The sequence below is a fragment of the Myxine glutinosa genome, chromosome 7, assembly GCF_964187855.1.
Source record: "Myxine glutinosa chromosome 7, kmMyxGlut1.1, whole genome shotgun sequence".
Taxonomy (NCBI): Eukaryota; Metazoa; Chordata; class Myxini; order Myxiniformes; family Myxinidae; genus Myxine; species Myxine glutinosa.
Window position 1 is genome coordinate 44,541,904 of NC_136267.1, and position 23,491 is coordinate 44,565,394.

Genomic DNA, 23,491 nt, shown 5'->3' on the forward strand with positions numbered 1-23,491 from the left:
GCTCGTGGGCAATGGTTAGGGTTCACCAGGATACCACGTGCCTCACCAGGTAGGCAGTTTATAGCTAAGACGAGATTTGAATCCAGGCTAGACTGCTCAAAGGCGTGTGTGAATACCTCAAGGCTATCCTACCAGGCCATATTATCATACTGATAGGTTTACATCGCAATTATATATTGATAATAAATTGATATGCTTCATACTCATGGGTACTTAACTACAGTCAAAGGCAAATGTATTTCATTACTTGCATCCAGGGTGCCGGTATCCTTTTAATGTCTTACTTGTTGCGACAGCAGAGCTAGAGGAGAAGAGCAGTTCAACTTTTCCATCCAATGGGAACAGAAGATCTGCAAAAGAGAGCCAGGGAGTCATTTAACACCTAAGATGAATAGTCGGAATTACTACTTGGGGTGGGAATGCCTTGGGTGAAAATTTGAAGTCAGTCAGTCAATCACAAGTCAAAAATAATCAAATAATATGGAATTTATTTCTTCTCTTGAAGATACTTGGCAAATACTCATTCATCAAATATGTACAGGTAGAAATTGTTTTGGTATCACAAGTTGTATTCTGTCAGAAAAAATAAAGTCACCTACGGCTCTCACACTTATACTTCAGATTATCGACTATAAATGGATGAGTTGCGTGTGTGTGTGTGTGTGTGTGTGTGTGTGTGTGTGTGTCTGAAGCATACTTTTTGTGTCTATTAATTACGTATGTCTATTAATTAATTACGTGATATTGAAATACACCTTTTAACCCTTTAGACTACTGAGACCCCTTTGACCTTTTTTTCTTCTTTTTTTTAAATACAGGATCGAGGCTCGTGAAAGAGCTAACATTTATCACACAAAAAATCAAACCGACACACAAAACATATAATAAGGGTAGCGGTAGACAAGATGGGGAGAGAAGGGGAAGCACAAACACAACGTTTGAGAGCAGGGACATCGGGAGATCTGTGAGAGGGAGAGGGCTTGGGGGGAGGAGGCGTGGGAAGGGGGGGGGGGGGGGGTGGGAGAAGTATAAAACACAAGGACACCAAGGACTTCCAGGAAAGAAGTCGGTATTTCAAAAAAGAGAATCTGGGGTGAAATTAGCGGGGGTAGAAAAGATCAAGGTTTTGGATGGGGGAAGATAAGAGATGGTGGTGAACAGCTGTTTTAAAGACCTGGAGGGAGGAGTGGGATTGAAGAGAGTGAGGGAGTTTGTTCCAGAGGCGGGAGAAAAGAGGAATGAAGGAGTGAAGGTGAGCAGAGAGCAATGGCGTCACTAGGGGGGTGCGGGGGGTGCCGACCGCACCGGGTGACACTATCAGAGGGGGTGACACCAAATTTTTGCAGTGTCAAGGCTTTCCGATCTTGCGATATTATCAATTGTAAGTGAGTTGGCGAAAGGCATTGATTTCGATGAAGTGATTCACAAGTTCGCAGCTTTGAAGGCCAGGAAAGGCAAGTTCTGAATTAGTCGAAATGTTCACTAAGTGCTGAAATGCTGTGTATTTGTTCCTGTTTATTTTTATGGTATTATTTCATTTATGAGTATATTTCCATATGCATTTGTCTACAAGTTCTAGATTATTTGGGCCGTTATTGATTATGCAAGCCTAATCCATTAATGTATCTCATGCAACAATAAAGTTTAACGTTAAAATCAACATAATTTTGATGTAGTTCTTAACCGTTTTTCCTTCGAATTCTATTGTTTTCTTACCGAATTTTCACTTTAACCACATGAAACTATGTAAATGTAAATACATTTAGGCTGTGCGTATGATATTGTAATTTAAAGGTGTAATTTTAATTTTGCTAGTTGTTTATGTCACTACTATTGCCATTACATTCAGTGATATACGGGAATTACGATTTACGAGTAACATTAGTACAAAAAACATTCTGTATGGTCTGGTACGGGAGGAGGTCCAAAGTAGTCAGGTTCACTATGTTTTTTCGTTCAAATTTTTTGGAGATTAGGAAAACTATACATTTTTTGAATATTCAAAGCATGAGGAATCCAAAAATTGTTGGCATTTGCGTAGACACCTTTGCGAAAATGACACTCAGGACAATGATGAAGATCTGTAAAAGCATATACCTGAACGGTATAGACCGAGTAGATCCTGTGTATAGGACTTATAGTTCAATCTGATACTAACAAGGCTGCTTTGTTGCTTTATAAACCCATATCTATAACTTAAAAGGACTTGCAATATCATGTATTATGTAATACAGTTATATCACAAATATAAAGACAATGGTTTTCAATTACCTTTGTTTGTTGCTTTTCTATAATCCTGGGCACTATTTTGAGGCCTTTATTGGATTCCTTGACCCAGAAAACATAGAATTAGCATATTTAATTAAGTTTCAAGGTTTCCTAGAAGACGAGATAGCGCAAAATATGTATTTTATGGCGGCCATTTAGAAAATCCAAAATCTGTGTCTGCGCAAATGCCAACATTGATTTTCGGATTCTCCATGCTCTGATGATTCCAAAAATGTACAGCTTTGGTAATCTCCCAAAATTTTGAACGAAATTATATTTGTTAACACAGTAAACCTGACTAATGGGGGGAGAGGGGGGAGGAGGGTGACACCATGAGTTACCGCACTGGGTGACACCAACCCTAGTGACGCCACTGGCAGAGAGTCTTGATTTTGGCAGTTTGACCATAAGAGGGTTGCAGGCAGATCTTGTGCGACCTGTAGGAATATTTGGGGGACAGAGCCCAGAGAGCTGGGGGAGCAAGGCCGGAGAGGAGTCGGTAGAAGACAGAAAGACCACCAACCTAGCTGCGGTGAGTAAGTGAAAGGCCCTCGGAGTTAGCTTCATCGCGGGAGATTCCAATGATTCTGAAAGCTTTGGTTTCAACAGCGTGAAGCCGAGCTACAGTCACGTGAAAAAGTAAGTACACCCCATGTAAAGTTTTGACTTTTTCAACATATTTCAACATACAGCTATTTGATCTTCATTTCAACAATATTGATAGATAAAGGTGATATAATATAACAAACATCATGAAACATTTACATTTTGTAGTCCATTGTATAATTTAAATAAACATAAATGCAAATTTCGCATGTGGAAAAAGTAAGTACACCCTTGGCTCTAATTGGTGGTATTGCCCCCTTTGACAGAAACAACCTCGAGTAGGCGTTTCTTATAACTGTCTACCAGTCTCTGACATCGATTGGGGAAATTTTTGCCCACTCCTCCATGCAGAATTCTTTCAGCTGTGCGATGTTTGATGGGTTTCTTGCATGCACAGCTCGTTTCAAATCCCCCCAGAATATCTCGATGGGATTTAGATCCGGGCTTTGACTTGGCCATTCCAGAACCCTCCATTTCTTTCTTTTCAGCCATTCCTTGGTGGATTTACTGGTATGTTTAGGGTCATTGTCATGTTGCAAGGTTCACCTTCGGTTGAGCTTCAACTTTCCGACAGATGGCCTCACATTATCCTCAAGCACCCTCTGGTACAATGAAGAATTCATAGTGGATTCTATGATGGTGAGCTTCCCAGGCCCTGATGCAACAAAGCTGCCCCAAACCACAATATTTCCACCACCATGCTTTACAGTTGGTATCAGGTTCTTGTGGTCAAATGCTGTCTTTGGTTTTCCCCAAACATGTCTTCTGGTACTGTGGCCAAATAGCTCTACCTTTGACTCATCTGTCCAGAGCACATTGTTCCAGAAGTGCTGGTCTTTGCCTAGGTGTTCATTGGCAAACTTTAGTCTTGCCCTGATGTTCTTTCTGGACAGCAAAGGTTTCCTCCTGGCACACCTCCAGTGAAGATTGACGAAATGCAGTTTGGATTTATGCCAGGAAGAGTAACGACAGACGCGCTTTTTATTGTGAGGCAGTTGCAGGAGAAGTACGTGGAGAAGAGGAAGAAGTTGTTTCTTGGGTTTGTTGATTTTTTTTTTTTTTTTTTTTTTTGTATACAGAATCGAGGCTCGTGAAAGAAAGGAGGGTTTACCGTGGGAGTTGTTGTATGCAGATGATCTGGTGTTGATTGCAGAAAGTATGGATGGACTGAAGGAGAAGATGAACAAGTGGAAGGAATGTATGGAGACAAAAGGTCTGAAGGTGAATATCGGAAAAACGAATGTGATGGCAAGTGGTAAAGCATGTGGTGAGGTGGAAAGAACGGGGAAGTGGCCGTGTGCTGTGTGCAGGAAGGGTGTCGGAGCGAATTCCATTCAATGTACAATGTGCGCTGAGTGGGTTCATCAAAAATGTAGTGGTTTGAGAGGGTCATTAACCAGTGTGGAAGCTACATTCAAGTGAATGGTGTGCACAGAGGGAGCTGCAGATGGAGGAAATGTTGAGTTGGATCTTGGAGAAGGCATGAAGCTGGAAGGTGTGAAAACATTTTGTTACCTAGGAGACATGCTGAATGGAGAAGGTGGATCAGACTCGGCAACGGTTGCTCGAGTGAGATGTGCATGGAAGAAGTTTCGGGAACTGAGTGGCGTGCTGACGAGGAGGGGAGTGTCGTTGAAGCTGAAGGGAAAGGTGTATGCTGCATGTGTGAGAAGTGTTATGATATATGGGAATGAGACATGGGTAATGAACATAGAGCAGCAACGAAGGCTGGAAAGGGTGGAAATGCGAATGGTTCGCTGGATGTGTGGAGTATCGTTGAGAGGAAGACAAATGATGAATTGCGAAAGATGATGGGAATTGAGCCTGTGATGGATGCTGTGAAGAGAAACAATTTGAGATGGTTTGGTCATGTGTTGAGGAAGGATGAAAGTGACTGGTTGAGAAGAGTGATGGAAATGAATGTAGAAGGAATTAGAGGACGGGGAAGACCGAGAAAGACTTGGCTAAAGATGGGCGAAGAAGAAATGCGGACAATGGGGTTAACAAGGGGAGATGCAGAAAATAGGGCAAAATGGAAAAGATTGTCATGGGGACAGCAAGGCTAACCCCCGCTCTTGCAGGGAAAATGGCCTTAAAATGCCTGTTGTACACCTCCCATGTAGATCAAATTTGTGCAGCCTCTTTCTAATGGTAGAATCGTGCACTTTGACATCAACAGTGACAAGAGCTACCCGTAGGTCCCGTGATGACATTCTGTGGTTCTTCGAGACTTCTTTCAGCATCTTGCGGTCTGCTCTCAGGCTGAACTTGCTGGGGCGGCCTGGCCTGAACAAGTTCGCAGTTGTTTGGAATCTTCTCCACTTGTAGATGATCTTCTGGACAGTCGAATGATTGATTTCAAATTGTTTGGAGATCTTTTTAAATCCCTTCCCAGACTCGTAGGCATCTATAACCTTCTTTCTGAAGGCCTCAGAGAGCTCTTTTGATCTAGGAATGGTGACGCCACACACTTCAACAACAAAGAGCAAACAAAACTAAAGGTCTGAGGTTTAAATAAGACAGGATCCTCCAAGATCCTCTCTAACGATGTTCTAATCATTTGCACCTTAGCTAGTGCACCTGATTTTAATTTTAGGTATTTGAAGTAGTGATAAATGTAGGGGTGACGATACTTTTTCCACATGCGAAATTTGCATTTATGTGTATTTAAATTATACAATGGACTACAAAATGTAAATGTTTCATGATATTTGTTACATTATATCACCTTTATCTATCAATATTGTTGAAATGAAGATGAAATACCTGTATGTTGAAATATGTTGAAAAAGTCAAAACTTTACATGGGGTGTACTTACTTTTTCAGGTGTGATACTGTGACATGACTGTAGGTGTGAGGCAGGAGCACCGGCCCAGATGGGAGAACAGTATTCCATTGAGCTGCGGATGAAAGCCTCGTATGTAGTGAGGAGCTCAGGTTTGACAAGGAAGGACTTCGCACGATGGAGGATGCCCAGTCAGCGACTGGCTTTGGAGGCCAGATTGGAAATGTGGTTTTCCCAGGAAAGATCGTGGCAGATCGTGAGACCCAAAAGCTTGAGTGACAGAACCTCTTGGAGAGGATTGTTCAGAAAGTTAATGGGAGGGTTGCCCAGTTGGTCTTTTCGGAGAGACATTGTAAGAGTGTGGGATTTGTCAGGATTGAAAGACATGTTCCACTTGTTTGACCAGTCTGTGATTTTGTCCAGGGCTGCAGAGAGTGAGGAGGCTGCAGCCTGCCGATCTGAAGGATGAGGAATGGAGCGGCAGAGAGTGGAGTCATCAGCAAAGAGGTAGAGAGGATTTTCAAGAGAGTCAGAGAGATCATTGATGAAGACCAGAAAAAGCACAGGGCCAAGAACACTGCCTTGGGGAACTCCAGCCTGAACAGGAAGGGGAGATTAGAGAACCCATTCAGGGCCACACGTTGACTACGACTAGAGAGGAAGTCCGCAAGCCATGCGTGGAGATTTCCCTGGATACCATAGGAGGAGAGTTTGGTGAGCAGAGCGGGGTGCCAGACCGTATCGAAGGTACGTGATATGTCAAGGGAGACAGCTCTAATTTCCTTTTTGGCATTGAGGACCTCCATCCAATGTTGAGACAGCAGATGCAGCATGTCCAGAGTAGAGTGACCTGGTCTGAAACCAAATTGATGGTCAGAGTTCAAGCCATTGGAGAAGAGGAAAGATTTGAAGCAATGATGGATTCCATGACTTTGCTGATAATTCGGAGAAGGCTGATTGGTCTGTAGTTGCTAGGATCTGTTTTTGCACGTTTTTGTGTAAAGCGGTGATGTTGGCTGATTTCCAAGCTGATGGCAGATGACCTTGAGCAAAAGAGAGGGTGAAGAGAACAGAAAGAGGGAGTGAAAGAGCGGCAGAGCAGGATTTTAGGACCCGTGGGCTGATGCCGTCAGGTGCAGTTGCAGAATCAGAGTCAAGGGTTGACAAAAACTTCTCCACCTTGTCAGGAGAAAAGGACACAGAGTCCAGGTTCAGCTGGGTACAACTGGGTATGATGGGTACAGAGGGGGATTGGTTTGGGACACAAGATTTAGAGGCAAACACAGAGTTGAGGCATTCAGCTTTTCACGAGCGGAGTCAGCCGTGTGGCCGTTTGAGGTAAGGGAGGGGATGGAGAGGGAACAAACACCAGAAACGGATTTGACCAGATGCCACCAGGATTTGGAGGAAGGACACAGGTTTGAGAGTTCATTCTTGAGTGTGGAGAGATATTGTTTCCTGGCTCTCCTGAGGGTGGACAAACACTTGTTTCGGGCTTTGTGAAAGGAAATGAGATTTCCTTCCATTGGATTTGCTTTCCAGGAGGCGAAGGCAAGTTGTTTCTGGGCAACTGCCTCGCCACAAGATTCGGTGAACCATGGATGGGAGGAAGGGTATGACAAATGAAGACGAGATGGGATACATCTGTGCATGAGAGAGAGCAATTTACTTTGGAAGAATTCCCAGGATGAGTTGATGTCACAGGCGGTCGAGATGGGAGACCAGTCCAGATGATTGATGGCTGCTTCAAGACCATGCCAGTTGGCCTGAGTTAAATGCCAGACTCGTCGACGCTGAGGAGGCTCTCTGAGAATGGTCAGAGAGATGTCCACTTTAACAAGCACATGATCAGTTGAGCCGATTGGAGCAGAAGAAGAGGAGCAGACATTTGCAGGGAAGTTTGTCATAACCAGGTCTAGAAGATAAGATGCTCCGTTGACTGAGATCCGGGTCGGAAAATTGACAGATTGTGTCAGTCCCAGTGAGTCGCAGAAGTCCTTTGCTGAGGAGCCATGGCTGGTGAGAGAGGTACCCACACCCAGCCAACTGGCATGGTGACAATTAAAATCACCACATATGAGGAAGAGAGAGTTTTGATGAGTGGATAGAAGTTGGTCCATATTATCAGACAGCGAGATGTAGATGGAGTCATCACTGTTTGGTGGACGGTACAACACACATATGAACAAAAGGTGGGAGCGAAGGGGAAGCCGTAGCCAGAGGTACTCCTGGGGGTGAGGTGGAGAGAGGGCAGTGCAGGGCGAGTGAGGAAGAGAGTTTTTGAGTAAGATAGCCACCCCACCTTTGAAGAAGACCTTTGAAGAACCTTTAAGATCCTTAAGACCCCAAAAACCACTAAAGACCCAGAGGACACAAAAGTCCCCAAGGACCAAAAATACCGAGATGACCCAGAGGTCCCCGAGGACCCAAAAGACACAGATGACCCAAAAGTCACTGAGGACCCAAAAGACCTCGATGGCCCAAAATCCCTGAGGACCCAAAAGACCCAGATGACCAAAATTGCTTGGGGACCCAAAATACCCAGATGACCCAAAAGACCCAGAGGATCCAAAAGACTCCGAAGATCCAAAAGTCCCCAAGCATCCAAAAGACTCCGAGGACCCAAAAGACCCCCCGAGTCCGGCAGGCAGGTATGCTACAAGGTGGTGAAGACCAATGAAAATTTGGTACAACGGACAAACGGGCCCATTAGTAGAAGCTGAGGGGTGGGGTTTCAGCTCGAGTGATGCCTGATCAGCCAATAAGTGCTGAGCTGGCAAGGTTTCGTGGTGTCATGGGGCGGGGTGTAAGCAGAGTTGATAAAAGTCTGGAGGGTGCCCTGACAAAGTGAAGGGGGGCTGATGGAAGAGCATTTAGATTAGAAAAAGGCACAGACAACATCGTCCCATCATTGCACCATCCTCTCCTCTCCCACCCCATGCTACACCTCCAGCCTTGTGTCACATCGACCAGCATGACCACAGTTTCCTGCCCACTTCCTGCAGCTCCCACATTGGCTTATCCCCCTGGAGTGCAAACAACAGTGGACTTGTGGCATTAGAACGGGTTGCAATCCAATACTCCATTGTCTTGTGCCCTCTCCATTCTTGTCTTCTCCATGGTATGATTGCGACCTTAAGTTAGGTAATTAATGTTCCCATCCTTCGATTGCCCCAGGATGCATATTAAATTTCTATACTTGTTACTTTATTATAATCGTTTGCACTTGTGTTTTCTTCCCTCCCCTTGTTAATATGCATTTTAAATTCACAGGGTCTCTGGGGTTATTTGGAAGGTGGCTGTCACACATTTTGAATAGTGGACTCGCAAAGATCCTTTTAGCACAGATTTTGGTTTCGGAGAGCTTAACACCAATTATTCATTTCACCTTTACACAAGCTATGAACCTCCGCTTGTGTTACATAATGAACAAGAAAGAGCAATCAGAGATTGCAAACCCTTGCCAGGATGTATTTTCAGTGGTTTTTAAGGCTTTTATGTTAAAACAAATATGGCGGCCGAATCATTTGTGACCGGTGACGTCATTATTTTTTTCTCCACTAATTTATTCCTAGATTATGCTCAAGAAATTTCATCTTGATCGGATGAAGTTTTGTACTTGTCGAATTATGACGTCATAATGGAGGCACCTATGACATCATCATTAACATATTTTATTCCCCATGGAGAGTTCTTTACAATGAGTCATGTCTCAATTTTTTCTATTCAGCGCTTTCAGAGATATAGAGGTGCAAAGTTTTTCGTTTTTTTCCAAGACGGCGGCCGAACCACGTGACCTATGACGTCATAATTATCATTAAAAATTCTACAGGTGGAGTTGCACCTATGGTGAAAATTTCCTGTCAGTCGGACCAACGGTTGCAGAGAAAATTATATTTATTGTGTGCGGACAAACAGACAGACAGACAAACGGACTCAAATGCAATACCCTCTCCTCAGGTGAGGGTAATTACCACCCTGGCAGGCGAGGTGCGAGGTGCGCTGCCTGATCAGCCACCCAGTGTTCCAATTAAACCCAGAATAGGTGGAGCAAGGCCCTTAATCTCGAGATAATAATAATAATAATAATAATAATAGTAATAATAATAATAAATCTTTATTGTCCCATATGCAAAGAAATTATTCTTTGGTGACACCGTAAGTTGATCATCATTAAAACATAAAACAAAAAAGGCAATAAGAAAACGAAAAAAAAAAAAAAAAAAAAAAAGGAAGATGGACGAAACAGCAAAATGGCTCGGAATTTGAATTTAGCATTTGAATTGCACATGGTACAAATGACTTTTTGAAAATATTCTTCTTCCTCCTCCTTACACGAAAGCGTCTCCCTGATGGCAGTTTTTCAAAAAGTCCATTCAAGAAATGACTCATCGGTACACACCTGCACCGCCTTCCTTAAAGACTCCAGACTAGTTGAAGGCCCACCTACTTTAAATGCCATTGTAATGACCTTTCTCAATCGTGACTTATTCCGCACATTAGGATAACTGTACCAGGATATCAAATTCAATGACAAAACACTGATCAGTAAGGAATTTGTCAACATCCGCATCACACGTGAGCTAACGCCAAATGAATTCAACTTCCTGAGAATATACAATCTTTGCATTCTCCCCTTTCTGTTTCAAACAGAACAGAATCTTTGCATTCTCCCCAAAACAAAATAAGCTGTTTCGTCTCCCCCTTCCTCCCCGCCCCCCACCCCCACCCCGCCAAATCTTAAACTATGTTAGTCACAGTGGGAATTCCATGAATTGTAATATGTGACTTCTAGACCTCAGCAATCTCCCCCTTCCCTCTTCCCCCTCAAACTCCACCCCCCCTCTCCCACTCTACAACCACTCTCTCCTCTCCCACCCTCTCCCCCCACTCCCACTCTGCCTCCCCCTACTATCCATCTTCAATCCCACCCCCAATTTCAAAGGGGTCATATATAGTATGACAAAAGGTTTCAAAGTAGTTACGATATAACTCCCTCCTATTTACTCTCCCTCTCCCCTCCCCATTTCCTATCCTTCCCTCCCCCCTCTTGCCTCTCCCCTCCTTTCCCCACGGCTAGGAAGAGGTTTCAAAGAGGTCATATATAGTGTGCTTGCATCTCACGAAACAGCAGCAGGGACACATTCATTTTTCCCCAGATTATAAAAAAAAGTACCTTTTCCACAGATTTCTCACAATTTCATTGAGAACACCTCAAGGTACACTACATGACCAAATGTATGTGGACACCCAAACATCCAACATCTGATTCCAAAATCATGGGCATTAATATGGAGTTGGTCCCCCCTTTACTGCTATAACATCCTCTACTCTTCTGGGAAGGCTTTCCACTAGATGTTGGAACATTGCTGCAGGGATTTGCTTTCATTCAGCCACAAGAGCATGAGTGAGGTCGGGCACTGATGTTGGGCGATTAGGCCTGGCTCGCAGTCAGAGTTCCAATTCATCCCAAAGGTGTTCGATGGGGTTGAGGTCAGGGCTCTGTGGAGCCCATTCAAGTTCTTCCACACCGATCTCGACAAATCATTTCTGTATGGACTTCGCTTTGTGCACGGGGGCACTGTCATGCTGAAACAGGAAAGGGCATTCCCCAAACTGTTGCCACAAAGTTGGAAGCATACAATTGTCTAGAATGTCATTATATGTTGTATCGTTAAGATTTCCCTTCACTGGAACTAAGGGGCCAAGCCCGAACCATGAAAAACAGCCCCAGACCATTATTCTTCCTCCACCAAACTTTGCAGTTGGCACGATGCATTCGGGCAGGTCGCGTTTTCCTGGCATCCACCAAACCCAGATTTGTCCGTCAGACTGCCACATGGTGAAGCATGATTCATCACTCCAGAGAACGTGTTTCCACTGCTCCAGAGTCAAATGGCGGTGAGTTTTACACGATTCTAGCCGACGCTTGGCATTGCGCATGGTGATCTTAGGCTTGTTTGTGGCTGCTCGGCCATGGAAACTTCTTTTTTCCTTATTCCTTATTACCTTGATTAATTACTATTTAATTTATATACACGCGCGGCACGAGCTGCCACCTGTCACCATCTCCGAACCTGCCACCATTAAGTGAGCTTACGTCGATCAGTATGGCTCCCAAAAGACCCAATTTGAACCAACCAGACAAGAAGAGGAGGAAAACAATGACCATGGGGGTCAAACTTGATATCCTGAATAACTTATTATCAGTTTCTGCTTCATCTTTGGCCAGGCAATATGGCGTGAATGAATCAACCATTAGGACGGTACGGAAGGCCGAAGATAAAATCCGCGTTCGTGCAGGAGCCTCCATTGCAACATCATAGGTTAGCAGGAGAGACACCATTGTTGAAAAAATGGACAAAAGATTGAGTGTCTGGATCGAAGATCAGAACCAGAAAAGTGCTCCAGTGGATGGGCCCATTATAAGAAGAAAGGCCATTAGCATCTACAATTACCTGATGAAGAAACAGAAGAAACTGAGTCTTCTCCAGCACCATCATCATCATTTAAAGCAAGCAGGGGCTGGTTTGACAAATTTAAAATTAGATATAACCTCCATAATGTCAAGCTGACTGGAGAGGCTGCTTCTGCTGATGTAGAAGCAGCTACCGAATACCCCCAAAAAGGTTCAGAAGCTGATAGAGGAGAAAGGTTATCTGCCAGAACAAGTCTTCAATGCAGATGAGACAGGTCTATTCTGGAAGAAAATGCCCAATAGGACCTGGATTTCCAAAAAAAGAACGAACTGCCTCAAGAGTTGAAGCTGCAAAAGACAGATTCACCCTTCTCTTTTGTAGCAATGGTGCTGGGGACTTCAAATTCAAGCCAATGCCTCCAACAACCACCTCACAATAAGGTGTTATTTTGCAATAATACAGTACTAATATAATATTAACACTTATTTTAATGTATATTTAATAATGCTGCACCATTCCATACAAAGAAACATGTAAAAAAAGCAAGAAAGGCTGTTTTAGGGTCAGTTTTTTGGGAGCCTGGAACATATCCCCAATTTCCCCATACGCTTAATGATTCCCCCAACGCGAATTCCTCCAACACGAGGTTATCCCAGAACGTATCCCTGCGTTGGAGGAAGTTTTACTGTATATAAGATTTTTTTGCAAACCAAAATTCCGTGAGGGTCCATAGTGTCTCGTATTGAAAGAAAACATGGAACAAATAATCATTGAAAATACAGACAGACAATAGGTTGGTACATAAACTGCGTGAGACAACTGAACGAAAATTACAAAGGTGTATATGGTACCAGTACAGGCTTCATCCAACTCTTTTTTTCCAAGCAGAAGATCAGGTCCTTGTACCACGCAGGTATGAAATTGCATACGAAAAATGACCTGGCGGCCTCCGGCAATTTTCTGATAACACTTCACCTGCCAGACAGATAAGACCGCCTCATAATGTGAGTATGAAATGGCAGTGATGTAGAAAACAAAGGTTAAAATTTTTACCTTAAATTGTGTGACAGATTTTGTAATGTAATGTATAAATAAATACATCCAAGAAACTGCTCATCGTGCATAAATAAATATACAAAATTATCATGTTGTAAGCAATGCTTCGTTTTTGGTGAGTTATCACCTTTCCAGTGCTACTCAGGACTTAACATGAACAACTTGGGCAAAAATCTGTCTTTAAAAAAACATTATCGAGGCTCATGAAAGAGTGATTTGTGCTTCGCATAAGCTGTCCAGCCTGGGTTTGAATCCTGACCCAGCTATAAACTGTCATCCTTGTGTTTCACAGGCCAAGGTGATTCATCAATGTTTGTTCCGTCCCTCGGATAGACGTTAAACTGGTGTCCCATCTACCAACATTAGTTGTTGGATGTTAAAGAGCCTACAGTGACATTTATAAAGAGTAGGCAAGCTATCGCCAGCACAGTGAGCAGATTACAAATTCCTCCCCTAACCTTAGTCAGACAATATGCCTGGCCAGCCAGTTCGTGAAGAATGCGAGTCAAGTTTCTCCCGGCCTACTCCACAACAACGTGGGAATAATTATTGGCATTAACTCTTAGATGCAGGCATCAAAAATCCTACGTAAACGCAGCCATTGGGTCTCGGAGGCCCAACAGATGTATTCGTGTTTTTTTTTTTGTTTTTTTTGAATGATTTTTTTTCTTTCATATCCTTTTTCAATCCAAGTCGATGCTCATGGATGTGTATTTGCTCAGAAAATGTGAATCATTGATCCTATTAGTTGGAATAATCCCATACAAGTAATGAACTTTTTTTCTTTTTTTTTTGCAAAATTTTTTTTTGTTCTTGGTTTTTCAACTTTTTTCTCTCTAAAAAGTTGAGGCTCATGGAGGAGTTTTTGCTCAAAAAATATGATTCACTAATCCTTTTACTTAGAATGTATATGTCCACAACTGTCAAAAATCCTACAGCCTTGCAGCCATTGGGCCTCGGAGGCCCCACGAATGTATTCGTGTGAAGTTTTTTAATTTTCATATTTTTGTCACTGAATTATTTGTAACCAAGTTATAGGAGCATATAATGAGGCTCATATCAAGAAAATAATGATATAACATAGTAGTACAACAACATTTATGCGGGGCATCGAAGGCCCCAGACCTGCATTCGTGGCAGATTTTCGGGTTATAAGTGAAGAATGAAGATTTTCCCAAGAGCATGAATGAATTTTTTTAAAATTTATGTCACTGAATTTTGTGTAACAACATGAAAGTCGGTGAAAATTAGGCTGATTCCCCAAAAAAATTGTACAGCATAGTTTTTGCAACAAAAAAAACAACCGTGTGGGCCTCCGATGCCCAATCACTGCATCCAAAGGTTAAAGAAGATCGAAAGATCAAAGACCACCACTGTCTGTCTGTATGCCTGTGTTATATGCACTCCTAAGGCAGTGGGTTGAGTTGAAACTTGGTGGTTGTACACAGAGTGTACACAGAAATGATTCTGTTGGTTAAATAATTAATTTGTAGCCCCATTAGTTTTATCAGTTTGTAAGTTGCGACACAAATTATCTATGTAAAAGTGTATCGTGTAGCGCCACCATTCCTGTTGGGAGTGGGTATTACAAGTCATATTAAAATGAAATATGTAAATTCTCTGCAAGAACATTGGACTTTGGGGATTCTGGTTAACTCCACTACTTCTTTATTTCTTACTATCAAAAAGCCCGTCAAAAATGACGGGTTGGAACAGTTTATTCGATGGTGCAGCCTCGTGAGCATGCCAAAGTCTGAAGCCTCGGCCGTGTCAGGTGTGCTTCTATATTTCTTTATTTATTAGACATCATGCGGATGCAAATTAACAATCATTTTACCCTGCAGGGTTGCACATGATGTGTGGCAAATTTCACCTCCCCTTGTATTTATTGTTATTTAAAAAAAAAAAAAACACTTCTGTACACCGCCCTTGAGGCTCGGTTTGCAAGCCACCGTCTACAATTCAAATAGAAGAGACATAATTACTCTTTTCTGGAAAATGTTTTTTGTTTGTTTTTGCCTCAAAAATAGACCGTAGTGAACACAGATTCGTGTTAAAAGATTGGCCTTTAAAATCTACCCTCATGAAGGGGGCCATACATCAGCACAAACACACAAACTGAAACTGACTGTGTTTTATATGGTAGATTAATTTTACCATGGCAGTTTCTTTTTACCAGATGCTTGGGATCTTCACAGAAAACAGATTATCCAAAGCAAAATTGTGTAGCTTTTCGCCATTGTGTGATGCGTTCAAGTTTGCATTAAGCATATGAGGTTTGTATGTATGATTATAGCAGCTGCTGTAATGCAAAAATGAAAGAATTACGGTTCTTTACAGCTGGTGTGTATTGTGAATGTGTAGACCCTGTTGTGATTTTTATTGGCAGCACACACAAGCATTTTACTGATGTACATGGAAAAGTAATCTGACTATCGAGTAATAGGAATATCTGCTGCTCAATTTCCATAACTGCATTCCCAATGGTGTGGTTCATTGAAAGGGGAGTGGGTGGAGGAGAGAGAGTTTATAACTTTACACAACTGATTTTTATTATTATTTATTTATTGTACACACAGGACGCAAAAGGAACAATCGAGCTGCAGGCAAAAGGGACAATAAAGAGAGGGGGAAATACCAACAGCAGAGTTGAAAACCTAGATGGAGAGAAACCTGGATGAACAATTGGTGTGAGGAGGAATGGGGAGCAGGAGAGGATGCATACGGTGGAGAAGATGGATACATACAGAAGGAGCTTCAAGGATACATTACTCCAGGGAGGGAAAACTGGAAACTTGGAAAGAGGGATTGGGGTAGGGTGGGGATCGGGAGAGAGGTTAGTGAAGGTAGAAAAGACAATGGTTTTGGATTGGGAATGATCTGTGATGGTTGTGAACAGGTGTTTTGAAGAACTGAAGGGAAGAATGAGATTGAAAAAAAATGTGGAAGTTGGTTCTACAGGCAGGAGAAAGGAGGAACGAATGAGTGGAGGTGAGCAGTGATCATGGATTAGGTAGTTTCACCAGAAGGGGGTTGACGTGGACCCTATGTGCCCTGCTGAAACCTGGGAGGTGGGGAGGGGACAAAGCACAGAAAGAGCAGAAGGTGTAAGACTAATAAAGAAGTGGTGGTGATTCAAATAGTCTTGAAGGCCTTTGTGTCCATAGCATCAAGCTGAGCAAGATGTGAGGCAGGGGAGCCGGCCCAGAGGGGAGAGCGGTACTCCATCAAGGTGCAGATGAAGGCCTTGTAGGACCGTAGGTGGATAGAAGTTCAGGAGTGCCAAGATAGCAATTCCCCAACACCCAACCATCGAGTCATGTGAATCTATCCCAGGTAAGTAGACCATTTATCATGATTAAATTAACATCACAAGGTTTGTTTCAAAGAGACCAGCGGATAATGAATAAAAAAGGTAATGGTGTTTCTCGAAACAAATGCAGAGATATACCAGGAAAGGAGAATTCCATCTCATGTGGAAATTGGCCATTGTGCTTTCAAACGTTATGTTTATAAAACATGCTTCAGCTTTCAGAGCTTGAAATATAGAAAGCAGCTGTTTGGTTGAAGGATTTTCGAAAGATCTAAACCATAAACGGGACCACTGTCGGTATTGGTGAAACCGGGGTTTCCAAATCCAGGGCTTGGAAAGCCTAACGGTCAAGCAGACCTGGAGTCCATAATTACAGGATGAAATGCAGATAAAAACTTTATTTTTATAACGATTACAGTGGAATGTAGAGGATGTAGCAAGCTATGGAAAATTCCCTTCAAATAGGGATAAAGCCCTTACAAAGAACAGTTTCATCTGCACAACTGAGCTCTACTGAAGGCACGCGGCTACAGAAAAGCAAACTGAATCTGTGCAAAGAACTAAGCCTTCAATTTCTGCAGCTTCGTTGATGCATCCCAAAGAGGCACAGGGGTACATTAGTGGGCCTGAAGCATGTGCTCCATTCCCGAGGCAATTTGTGTTTGTCAGTCCTGAGAGCGGCTTTTTGTGGAAGGGTAGGATGGAGGCGGGAGGTGGGGGATTCATCCGTCAAGGACATGGAAGTTCATATGTGTGACAGTGGTGCTGCTGCATGGTTTGCTTTAACTGTGGGAGGGATGGAATATCATGATACCATAAAAAGAACACTACAAAACTCAAACACACAGGAAGTGCTGCTAGAGATATATGCGAAGAGTTATTATTATTATTATTTTTTGGTATACAAGATCGAGGCTCGTGTAAGAGCTAACATTGATGACAAAAAAAAAATACGGACACAAAAGACGAAATAAAGGGAGCGGGAGACAAGATGGGGAGAGAGGGGGAAGCAAACAAGTACAACAGCAGAGAACAGGGACATCGGAAGATCTGTGGGAGGGAGAGGGCTTAGGGGGTGGAGGCATGGGAAGGCGTCGGGTGGGAGGGGGGTGGGAGGGGGGTGGGACATTGTAGAAAATTGTAGAAAACATTCTGGAGAACCAACTGTAGAAAGTTGTTCTCAACATTGTAGAAAACAATGGAAACTATTTCCTAGGATACAAAATAATTACATTCAAAACAAATGGAACGATATACTCAGCAATGGCGAATGTCCACAGTGAAAATTAAACAGTTTAAAGACTCACCAAAATATCTCCTTTAAGCTTGAGCATGGGGAAGATTGTAATACAAAGCTTATCACAAGCAGTGGCATCCATACGAGAACTGCGAAGCAAAATAGAAGGCGACAAAAGTGTCAAACGGTTTTCTAACTATAACTATACATGGTAAACACAGTCAGTTACAGAACACACAATTTAAAAGTAGGAGAAAACGCAAATGCAACAAGAAGGAACATTCAATGAAAAGCATGGGAAAATAACTTCCTGTGAATGTATTTTTTTCCCTATGAACTCCATAAAAATAATTCCATGAACATGTGTGCACAAGGTGATACAACTTTACTTTCTTTCGGAATTGAACCTGCGCCAAAATGAGCTTTGTGCAGGAGCGACAAGTGATCGAAGGTCACTCACTAGATAGGGGACGTGTAGCAGGGTTGCAGGCCCTGGTAAACCCGCAGGAAGACACGCCCACCTGGAACAAATAAAGTGAAATACATGAGGTAGTGGGGAATAGGCTATGAGCCAGAACCCCCAAATTGACCGGTCGGTACCATACAGATGGAGTAAGGCTCATTGTGATTTTTAGCAAGATATATGTCCCTAGATATGAAAAAAAAGTGATAGCAGTGTATAACTCTCGGCCATCTCTGTGTTATCACCCGAAATATTATTATACGCCCGCTTCGCTTCGCCAAAAAATGTGATATTTGCTAAAATTGGAATAAATATGTTTTTAAGGACCACAGAGTGCCAATAATTTGCATACTGGATGCCAACTAATATAGTAATAGAAATATAGAACATTTGTGGGGGTTATTTATCAAATTATTGATATAATGACAAAAAATATGTTACATTTAGTGAAAAAGTGGTCGAAATCGCTTCGAGTTCAGAATTCACATTGTACATTTTTGTCAATATTTCAAAAATGAAAACTCCCAGAGTAACATTTGACCCCTCAAAATCTTCGCAAGGAACCTTCAGTCAAGATGGTTGAACGGTTGTTTGAACGGTTAGGGGGTATGGTTGAACATATTTTGAACTTTGTCAAAATATGTGCCCCAAACAACCACCATATTACAAAGTAATGATATATTCCAATGCAGTGGTTCCTTGCGAAGATTTTGAGGGGTCAAATGTTACTCTGGGAGTTTTCATTTTTTAAATATTGTTACTATGGTCAAATGTTACTCCCCCTTGGCTCATAGCCTAGAAGGGGGGAATTGTACATGAGCAAAGGAAGGAGGCAAGTTAGGCATCGAGAAGTACATATGGGCATCGAGAAGTGCTGGGCAAAGGGTCAAAGTTCATTAAGCCATCAGGAAAAGTAGGACACCAGATCAGAAGCTGATACATCTCAAAATGTAAAAGAAAATATATGTGGAGGTGGATGAGTAAACCACGTGTGACATGAGGGATGAACAATTTGTTTATCATCACACATACACACACAAAAAAAACAAATGTGACTAAATAAATTATAGTAATCCCGTCTCATTTCTGTAACCCGGCTGGCCAAGAAAATTGGTGTGCATAAGACAGCCGGTCACATAATTGATGTAATTCAACATTACAGAATTGTGATTCATGCTTTGAAAGCTGAATTAAGCGGTTTTTTGGGTTCTTTGGTTGATTGGTTAAAGACTTCATTTCTCTTTCTATTAATTTGTGTGTTTTTGATTCACATGTTTGCTCACTTTTGCCACCTGTCCTTGGCAAGGATGGTGAGTATGCCAAACACCGCTAAACAAGGTCTTCTCCTGCCCCAAGAGCTTTACGGTACCGTATATGGCTTTGGAGATTGTCCCCATAAAGGAAGTGGTCAAACAAGCCTGTAACCACATCTAACACCTGACAAAGTAATCCACATATTAAGTATGTATACAAAAGTTTGACACTCCCTTTCTTACATTCCATACAACCCCTTCACTGCATTCTCCCCATTTCTAAACTCTTTGCCTATTTCTCACTTCCGGTTCTCCTAAATTCTCAGCTCGTTTTTTTTTTCCACCGGAAATTGCAGAAAAACATAAAGCAACCAAAGGAGAATAATGAGATTGGGGCAAGGAAGAGGAGGATTAAGTAAAGCAGAATGAGTAAAGCAGAAGAATGAGTAAAGCAGAAGACAAATGAGGAGTATGAGGTGCAAGAGACAATGAAGAATGATAACAGAAGAAAAAAGTGAAGAAAGAGTGGAAGACGGAAGAAGGAAAGAATGAAAAGCTATGTCCTCATTGTAAACGTTCCTAAAAAAAAAACAAGTGCTTGAACATTCCCTGACAATGTTCCATCATTGTCACTTTTCTGATATAGATGCAAACAAAACGTAATACACTCCTGAAATTACTCCTTAATAAGAACTTTTGATAAAAGATAAGTATTTATTTTTATAAATATATTTATATATATATAAATACAATATATCTAAATTATTTATAATAAATTATATAATAAAAATATAAATATTTAAAAAAATAATATAGTCACGTGAAAAAGTAAGTACACCCCACGTAAAGTTTTGACTTTTTCAACATATTTCAACATACAGCTATTTGATCTTCATTTCAACAATATTGATAGATAAAGATGATATAATATAACAAATATCATGAAACATTTACATTTTGTAGTCCATTGTATAATTTAAATAAACATAAATGCTAATTTCGCATGTGGAAAAAGTAAGTACACCCCTACATTTATCACTACTTTAAATACCTAAAATTAGAATCAGGTGCACCAGCTCAGGTGCAAATGATTAGGACATCGTTAGAGAGGATCTTGGAGGAACCTGTCTTATTTAAACCTCAGATATTTAGTTTGGTTTGCTCTTTGTTGTTGAAGTGTGCGGCGTCACCACACCTAGATCAAAAGAGCTTTCTGAGGCCTTCAGGAAGAAGGTTATAGATGACGACGAGTCTGGGAAGGGATTTAAAAAGATCTCCAAACAATTTGAAATGAATCATTCGACTGTCCGGAAGATCATCTACAAGTGGAGAAGATTCCAAACAACTGCCAACTTGTTCAGGCCAGGCCGCCCCAGCAAGTTCAGCCCCAGAGCAGACCGCAAGATGCTGAAAGAAGTCTCGAAGAACCCCAGAAAGTCATCACGGGACCTACAGGTAACTCTTGCCACTGTTGATGTCAAAGTGCACAAGACTACCATTAGAAAGAGGCTGCACAAATTTGATCTACATGGGAGGTGTGCCAGGAAGAAACCTTTGCTGTCCAGAAAGAACATCACGGCAAGACAAGTTTGCCAATGAACACCTCGGCAAAGACCAACACTTCTGGAACAATGTGCTCTGGACAGATGAGTCAAAGGTAGAGCTATTTGGCCACAGTACCAGACGATATGTTTGGCGAAAACGAAAGACATTATTTGACCACAAGAACCTGACACCAACTGTAAAGCATGGTGGTGGAAATATTATGGTTTGGGGCAGCTTTGCTGCATCAGGGCCTGGGCAGCTCACCATCATAGAATCCACTATGAATTCTTCATTGTACCAGAGGGTGCTTCAGGATAATGTGAGGCCATCTGTCGGAAAGTTGAAGCTCAACTGAAGGTGGACCTTGCAACATGACAATCACCCTAAACATACCAGTAAATCCACCAAGGAATGGCTGAAAAGAAAGAAATGGAGGGTTCTGGATGGCCAAGTCAAAGCCCGGATCTAAATCCCATCGAGATGTGGGGGGATTTGAAACGAGCTGTGCATGCAATTGTGCATGCTGTGCAACAATTTTTTGTTGAATAAATGATTGTAAAGTCAATTTTTCATTGTGTTTTTGTTCAAATAGATCACCTTGATCTATAGATACTGTTTAAATGAAGATCAAATATTGATATGTCCACATATGTTAAAAAGATAAAAAGACATTTCATGGGGTGTACTTACCTTTTCACATGCGAAATTTGCATTTATGTGTATTTAAATTATACAATGGACTACAAAATGTAAATGTTTCATGATATTTGTTATATTATATCACCTTTATCTATCAATATTGTTGAAATGAAGATCAAATATCTGTATGTTGAAATATGTTGAAAAAGTCAAAACTTTACATGGGGTGTACTTACTTTTTCACGTGACTGTATATATAAATAAATTATATATATATATATATATATATATATATATATATATATATATATATATATATATATATATATATATATAATATATATATATATATATAGATATATATATATATATATATATGTATAAATAAGTATGTATGTATAAATTTTAACAAACAGGAATAGGTTCCTGCATGTGGCTAGCATGAAAAAAATCTGACTCAATCCGGGACTCAAATCCAGGGACCTCATTGCGAACGCAGCTTTTTTCTTTTTTTGCTATGATTTTTCTTTAACAGCATAATAGTCACTAACTATTAGGATTGATAATGTTTCTCGGTAAATTAAATCGATGGATTTTTTTTACTATGTGGAGGTGGATTTTTACTATTAAATCGATGGATTCAATTTTTTTTAACTTCCAGTGTAGGTGCAAACCAACGACTGAACATATGCACCACATGCACAAAAAAACAACAAACTCGAGATTGCATGAATAACAATTTTTTTTCACCTCTGCATGCACTGTCTGGACCCAATAACTCTTAAATGACATCATTCAGCATTGTATGTGCTGTGGTTATGACATTTACCCAGATCAGACGCAATTAGGCAACTTGCATTTTTTATTCATATCCGAGGGCCAGTCAATAAGTAACCTTAAAATGGCGATCAATGGTAAAACCCTGCAAAAAATGCATTGAAAGCAATGGAGATTATGTTGTAAAATAACACAGTTGTTATACACGCAGATGCAATAAACAAGTTGTGAAAAATATATTAAGGTTACTTATTTGACTGCCCATCGTATATATACGTATTAACTCCATTATATTAAATAATATTATTAAGCAAGCATACTTACTGTTTGGTGGAATATTCCCTTAATTAAACATTAAATGCCTGATAATGCAAAAGTACATACAGGTGATGTCGGAGCAGTTAATTTTGAGGTAAACGAAATTCAGTATTTATCATTTGTTCAGAATATGAATATGTGAATATGAATGTGAATCCAAATGAACCAATTATTGAACCCCAGACATATACGTGTCCTCTGAGCAAAAGTCGAAGATCTAAACACCAGCTAAATTGAGAGAAAATAAGGAACAAAATCAATAAAGAACTTCTGTGAATATTTCTACAAACTCAATTTAAAAGCTGAACATTTTGAATTGTGGTTTGAATATGCATCAAATTTGAATCAACTACTGCTGTAGTTGGCTAAACCAAGCATTAGGTCAAAGTTCATAAAATATTTAATACCACCATAATTTCAATTGTTATTTAATTACCTCTGCAACCAAAGGATGGAGGTTATGTTTTCACCCCTGTCTGTCTGTCTGTTTGTTTGTCTGTCCGTTTGTCAACAAAATATCTCAAAAGTTATGGACGGATTTGTTTGAAATTTGGCAGAGAGGTAGCGTACGTGACAAGGACGAAATTATTTGATTTTGGTGAAGATGCGGACTCGGATCCAGTTAGTAGAATTTTTAAAGTAAATCTTCACCATCGGGAGATAGGGCCAAAAACGATAGATAGCAGGATATCTCAAAAAGTTGTGGACATATTTGGACGAAACTTGGTGGACCGGTTGGGTGTCTGACAAGGATGATTGGATTTGATTTTGGTGAAGATCAGGATCCGGCTGGTATAATTTTAAAGTGATT

The 23,491-nt window shown here is 41.1% G+C and overlaps 1 protein-coding gene across 7 annotated transcripts in view; it reads right to left on the reverse strand.

Annotated features, from left to right (window-relative positions):
- Positions 1 to 23,491, reverse strand: part of LOC137431178 (tensin-3) — a 391,044-nt gene that overhangs the window by 144,746 nt on the left and 222,807 nt on the right. For all 7 annotated transcript variants that reach the window (XM_078781594.1, XM_068122190.2, XM_068122191.2 and 4 more), the window contains 4 exons: positions 18,146 to 18,206; positions 17,756 to 17,834; positions 12,931 to 13,054; positions 285 to 350 (listed from right to left, as the gene is read on the reverse strand). In XM_078781594.1, the coding sequence (XP_078637720.1) occupies positions 285 to 350; positions 12,931 to 13,054; positions 17,756 to 17,834; positions 18,146 to 18,206 (330 nt within the window). The remainder of the gene's footprint in view (positions 1 to 284; positions 351 to 12,930; positions 13,055 to 17,755; positions 17,835 to 18,145; positions 18,207 to 23,491) is intronic.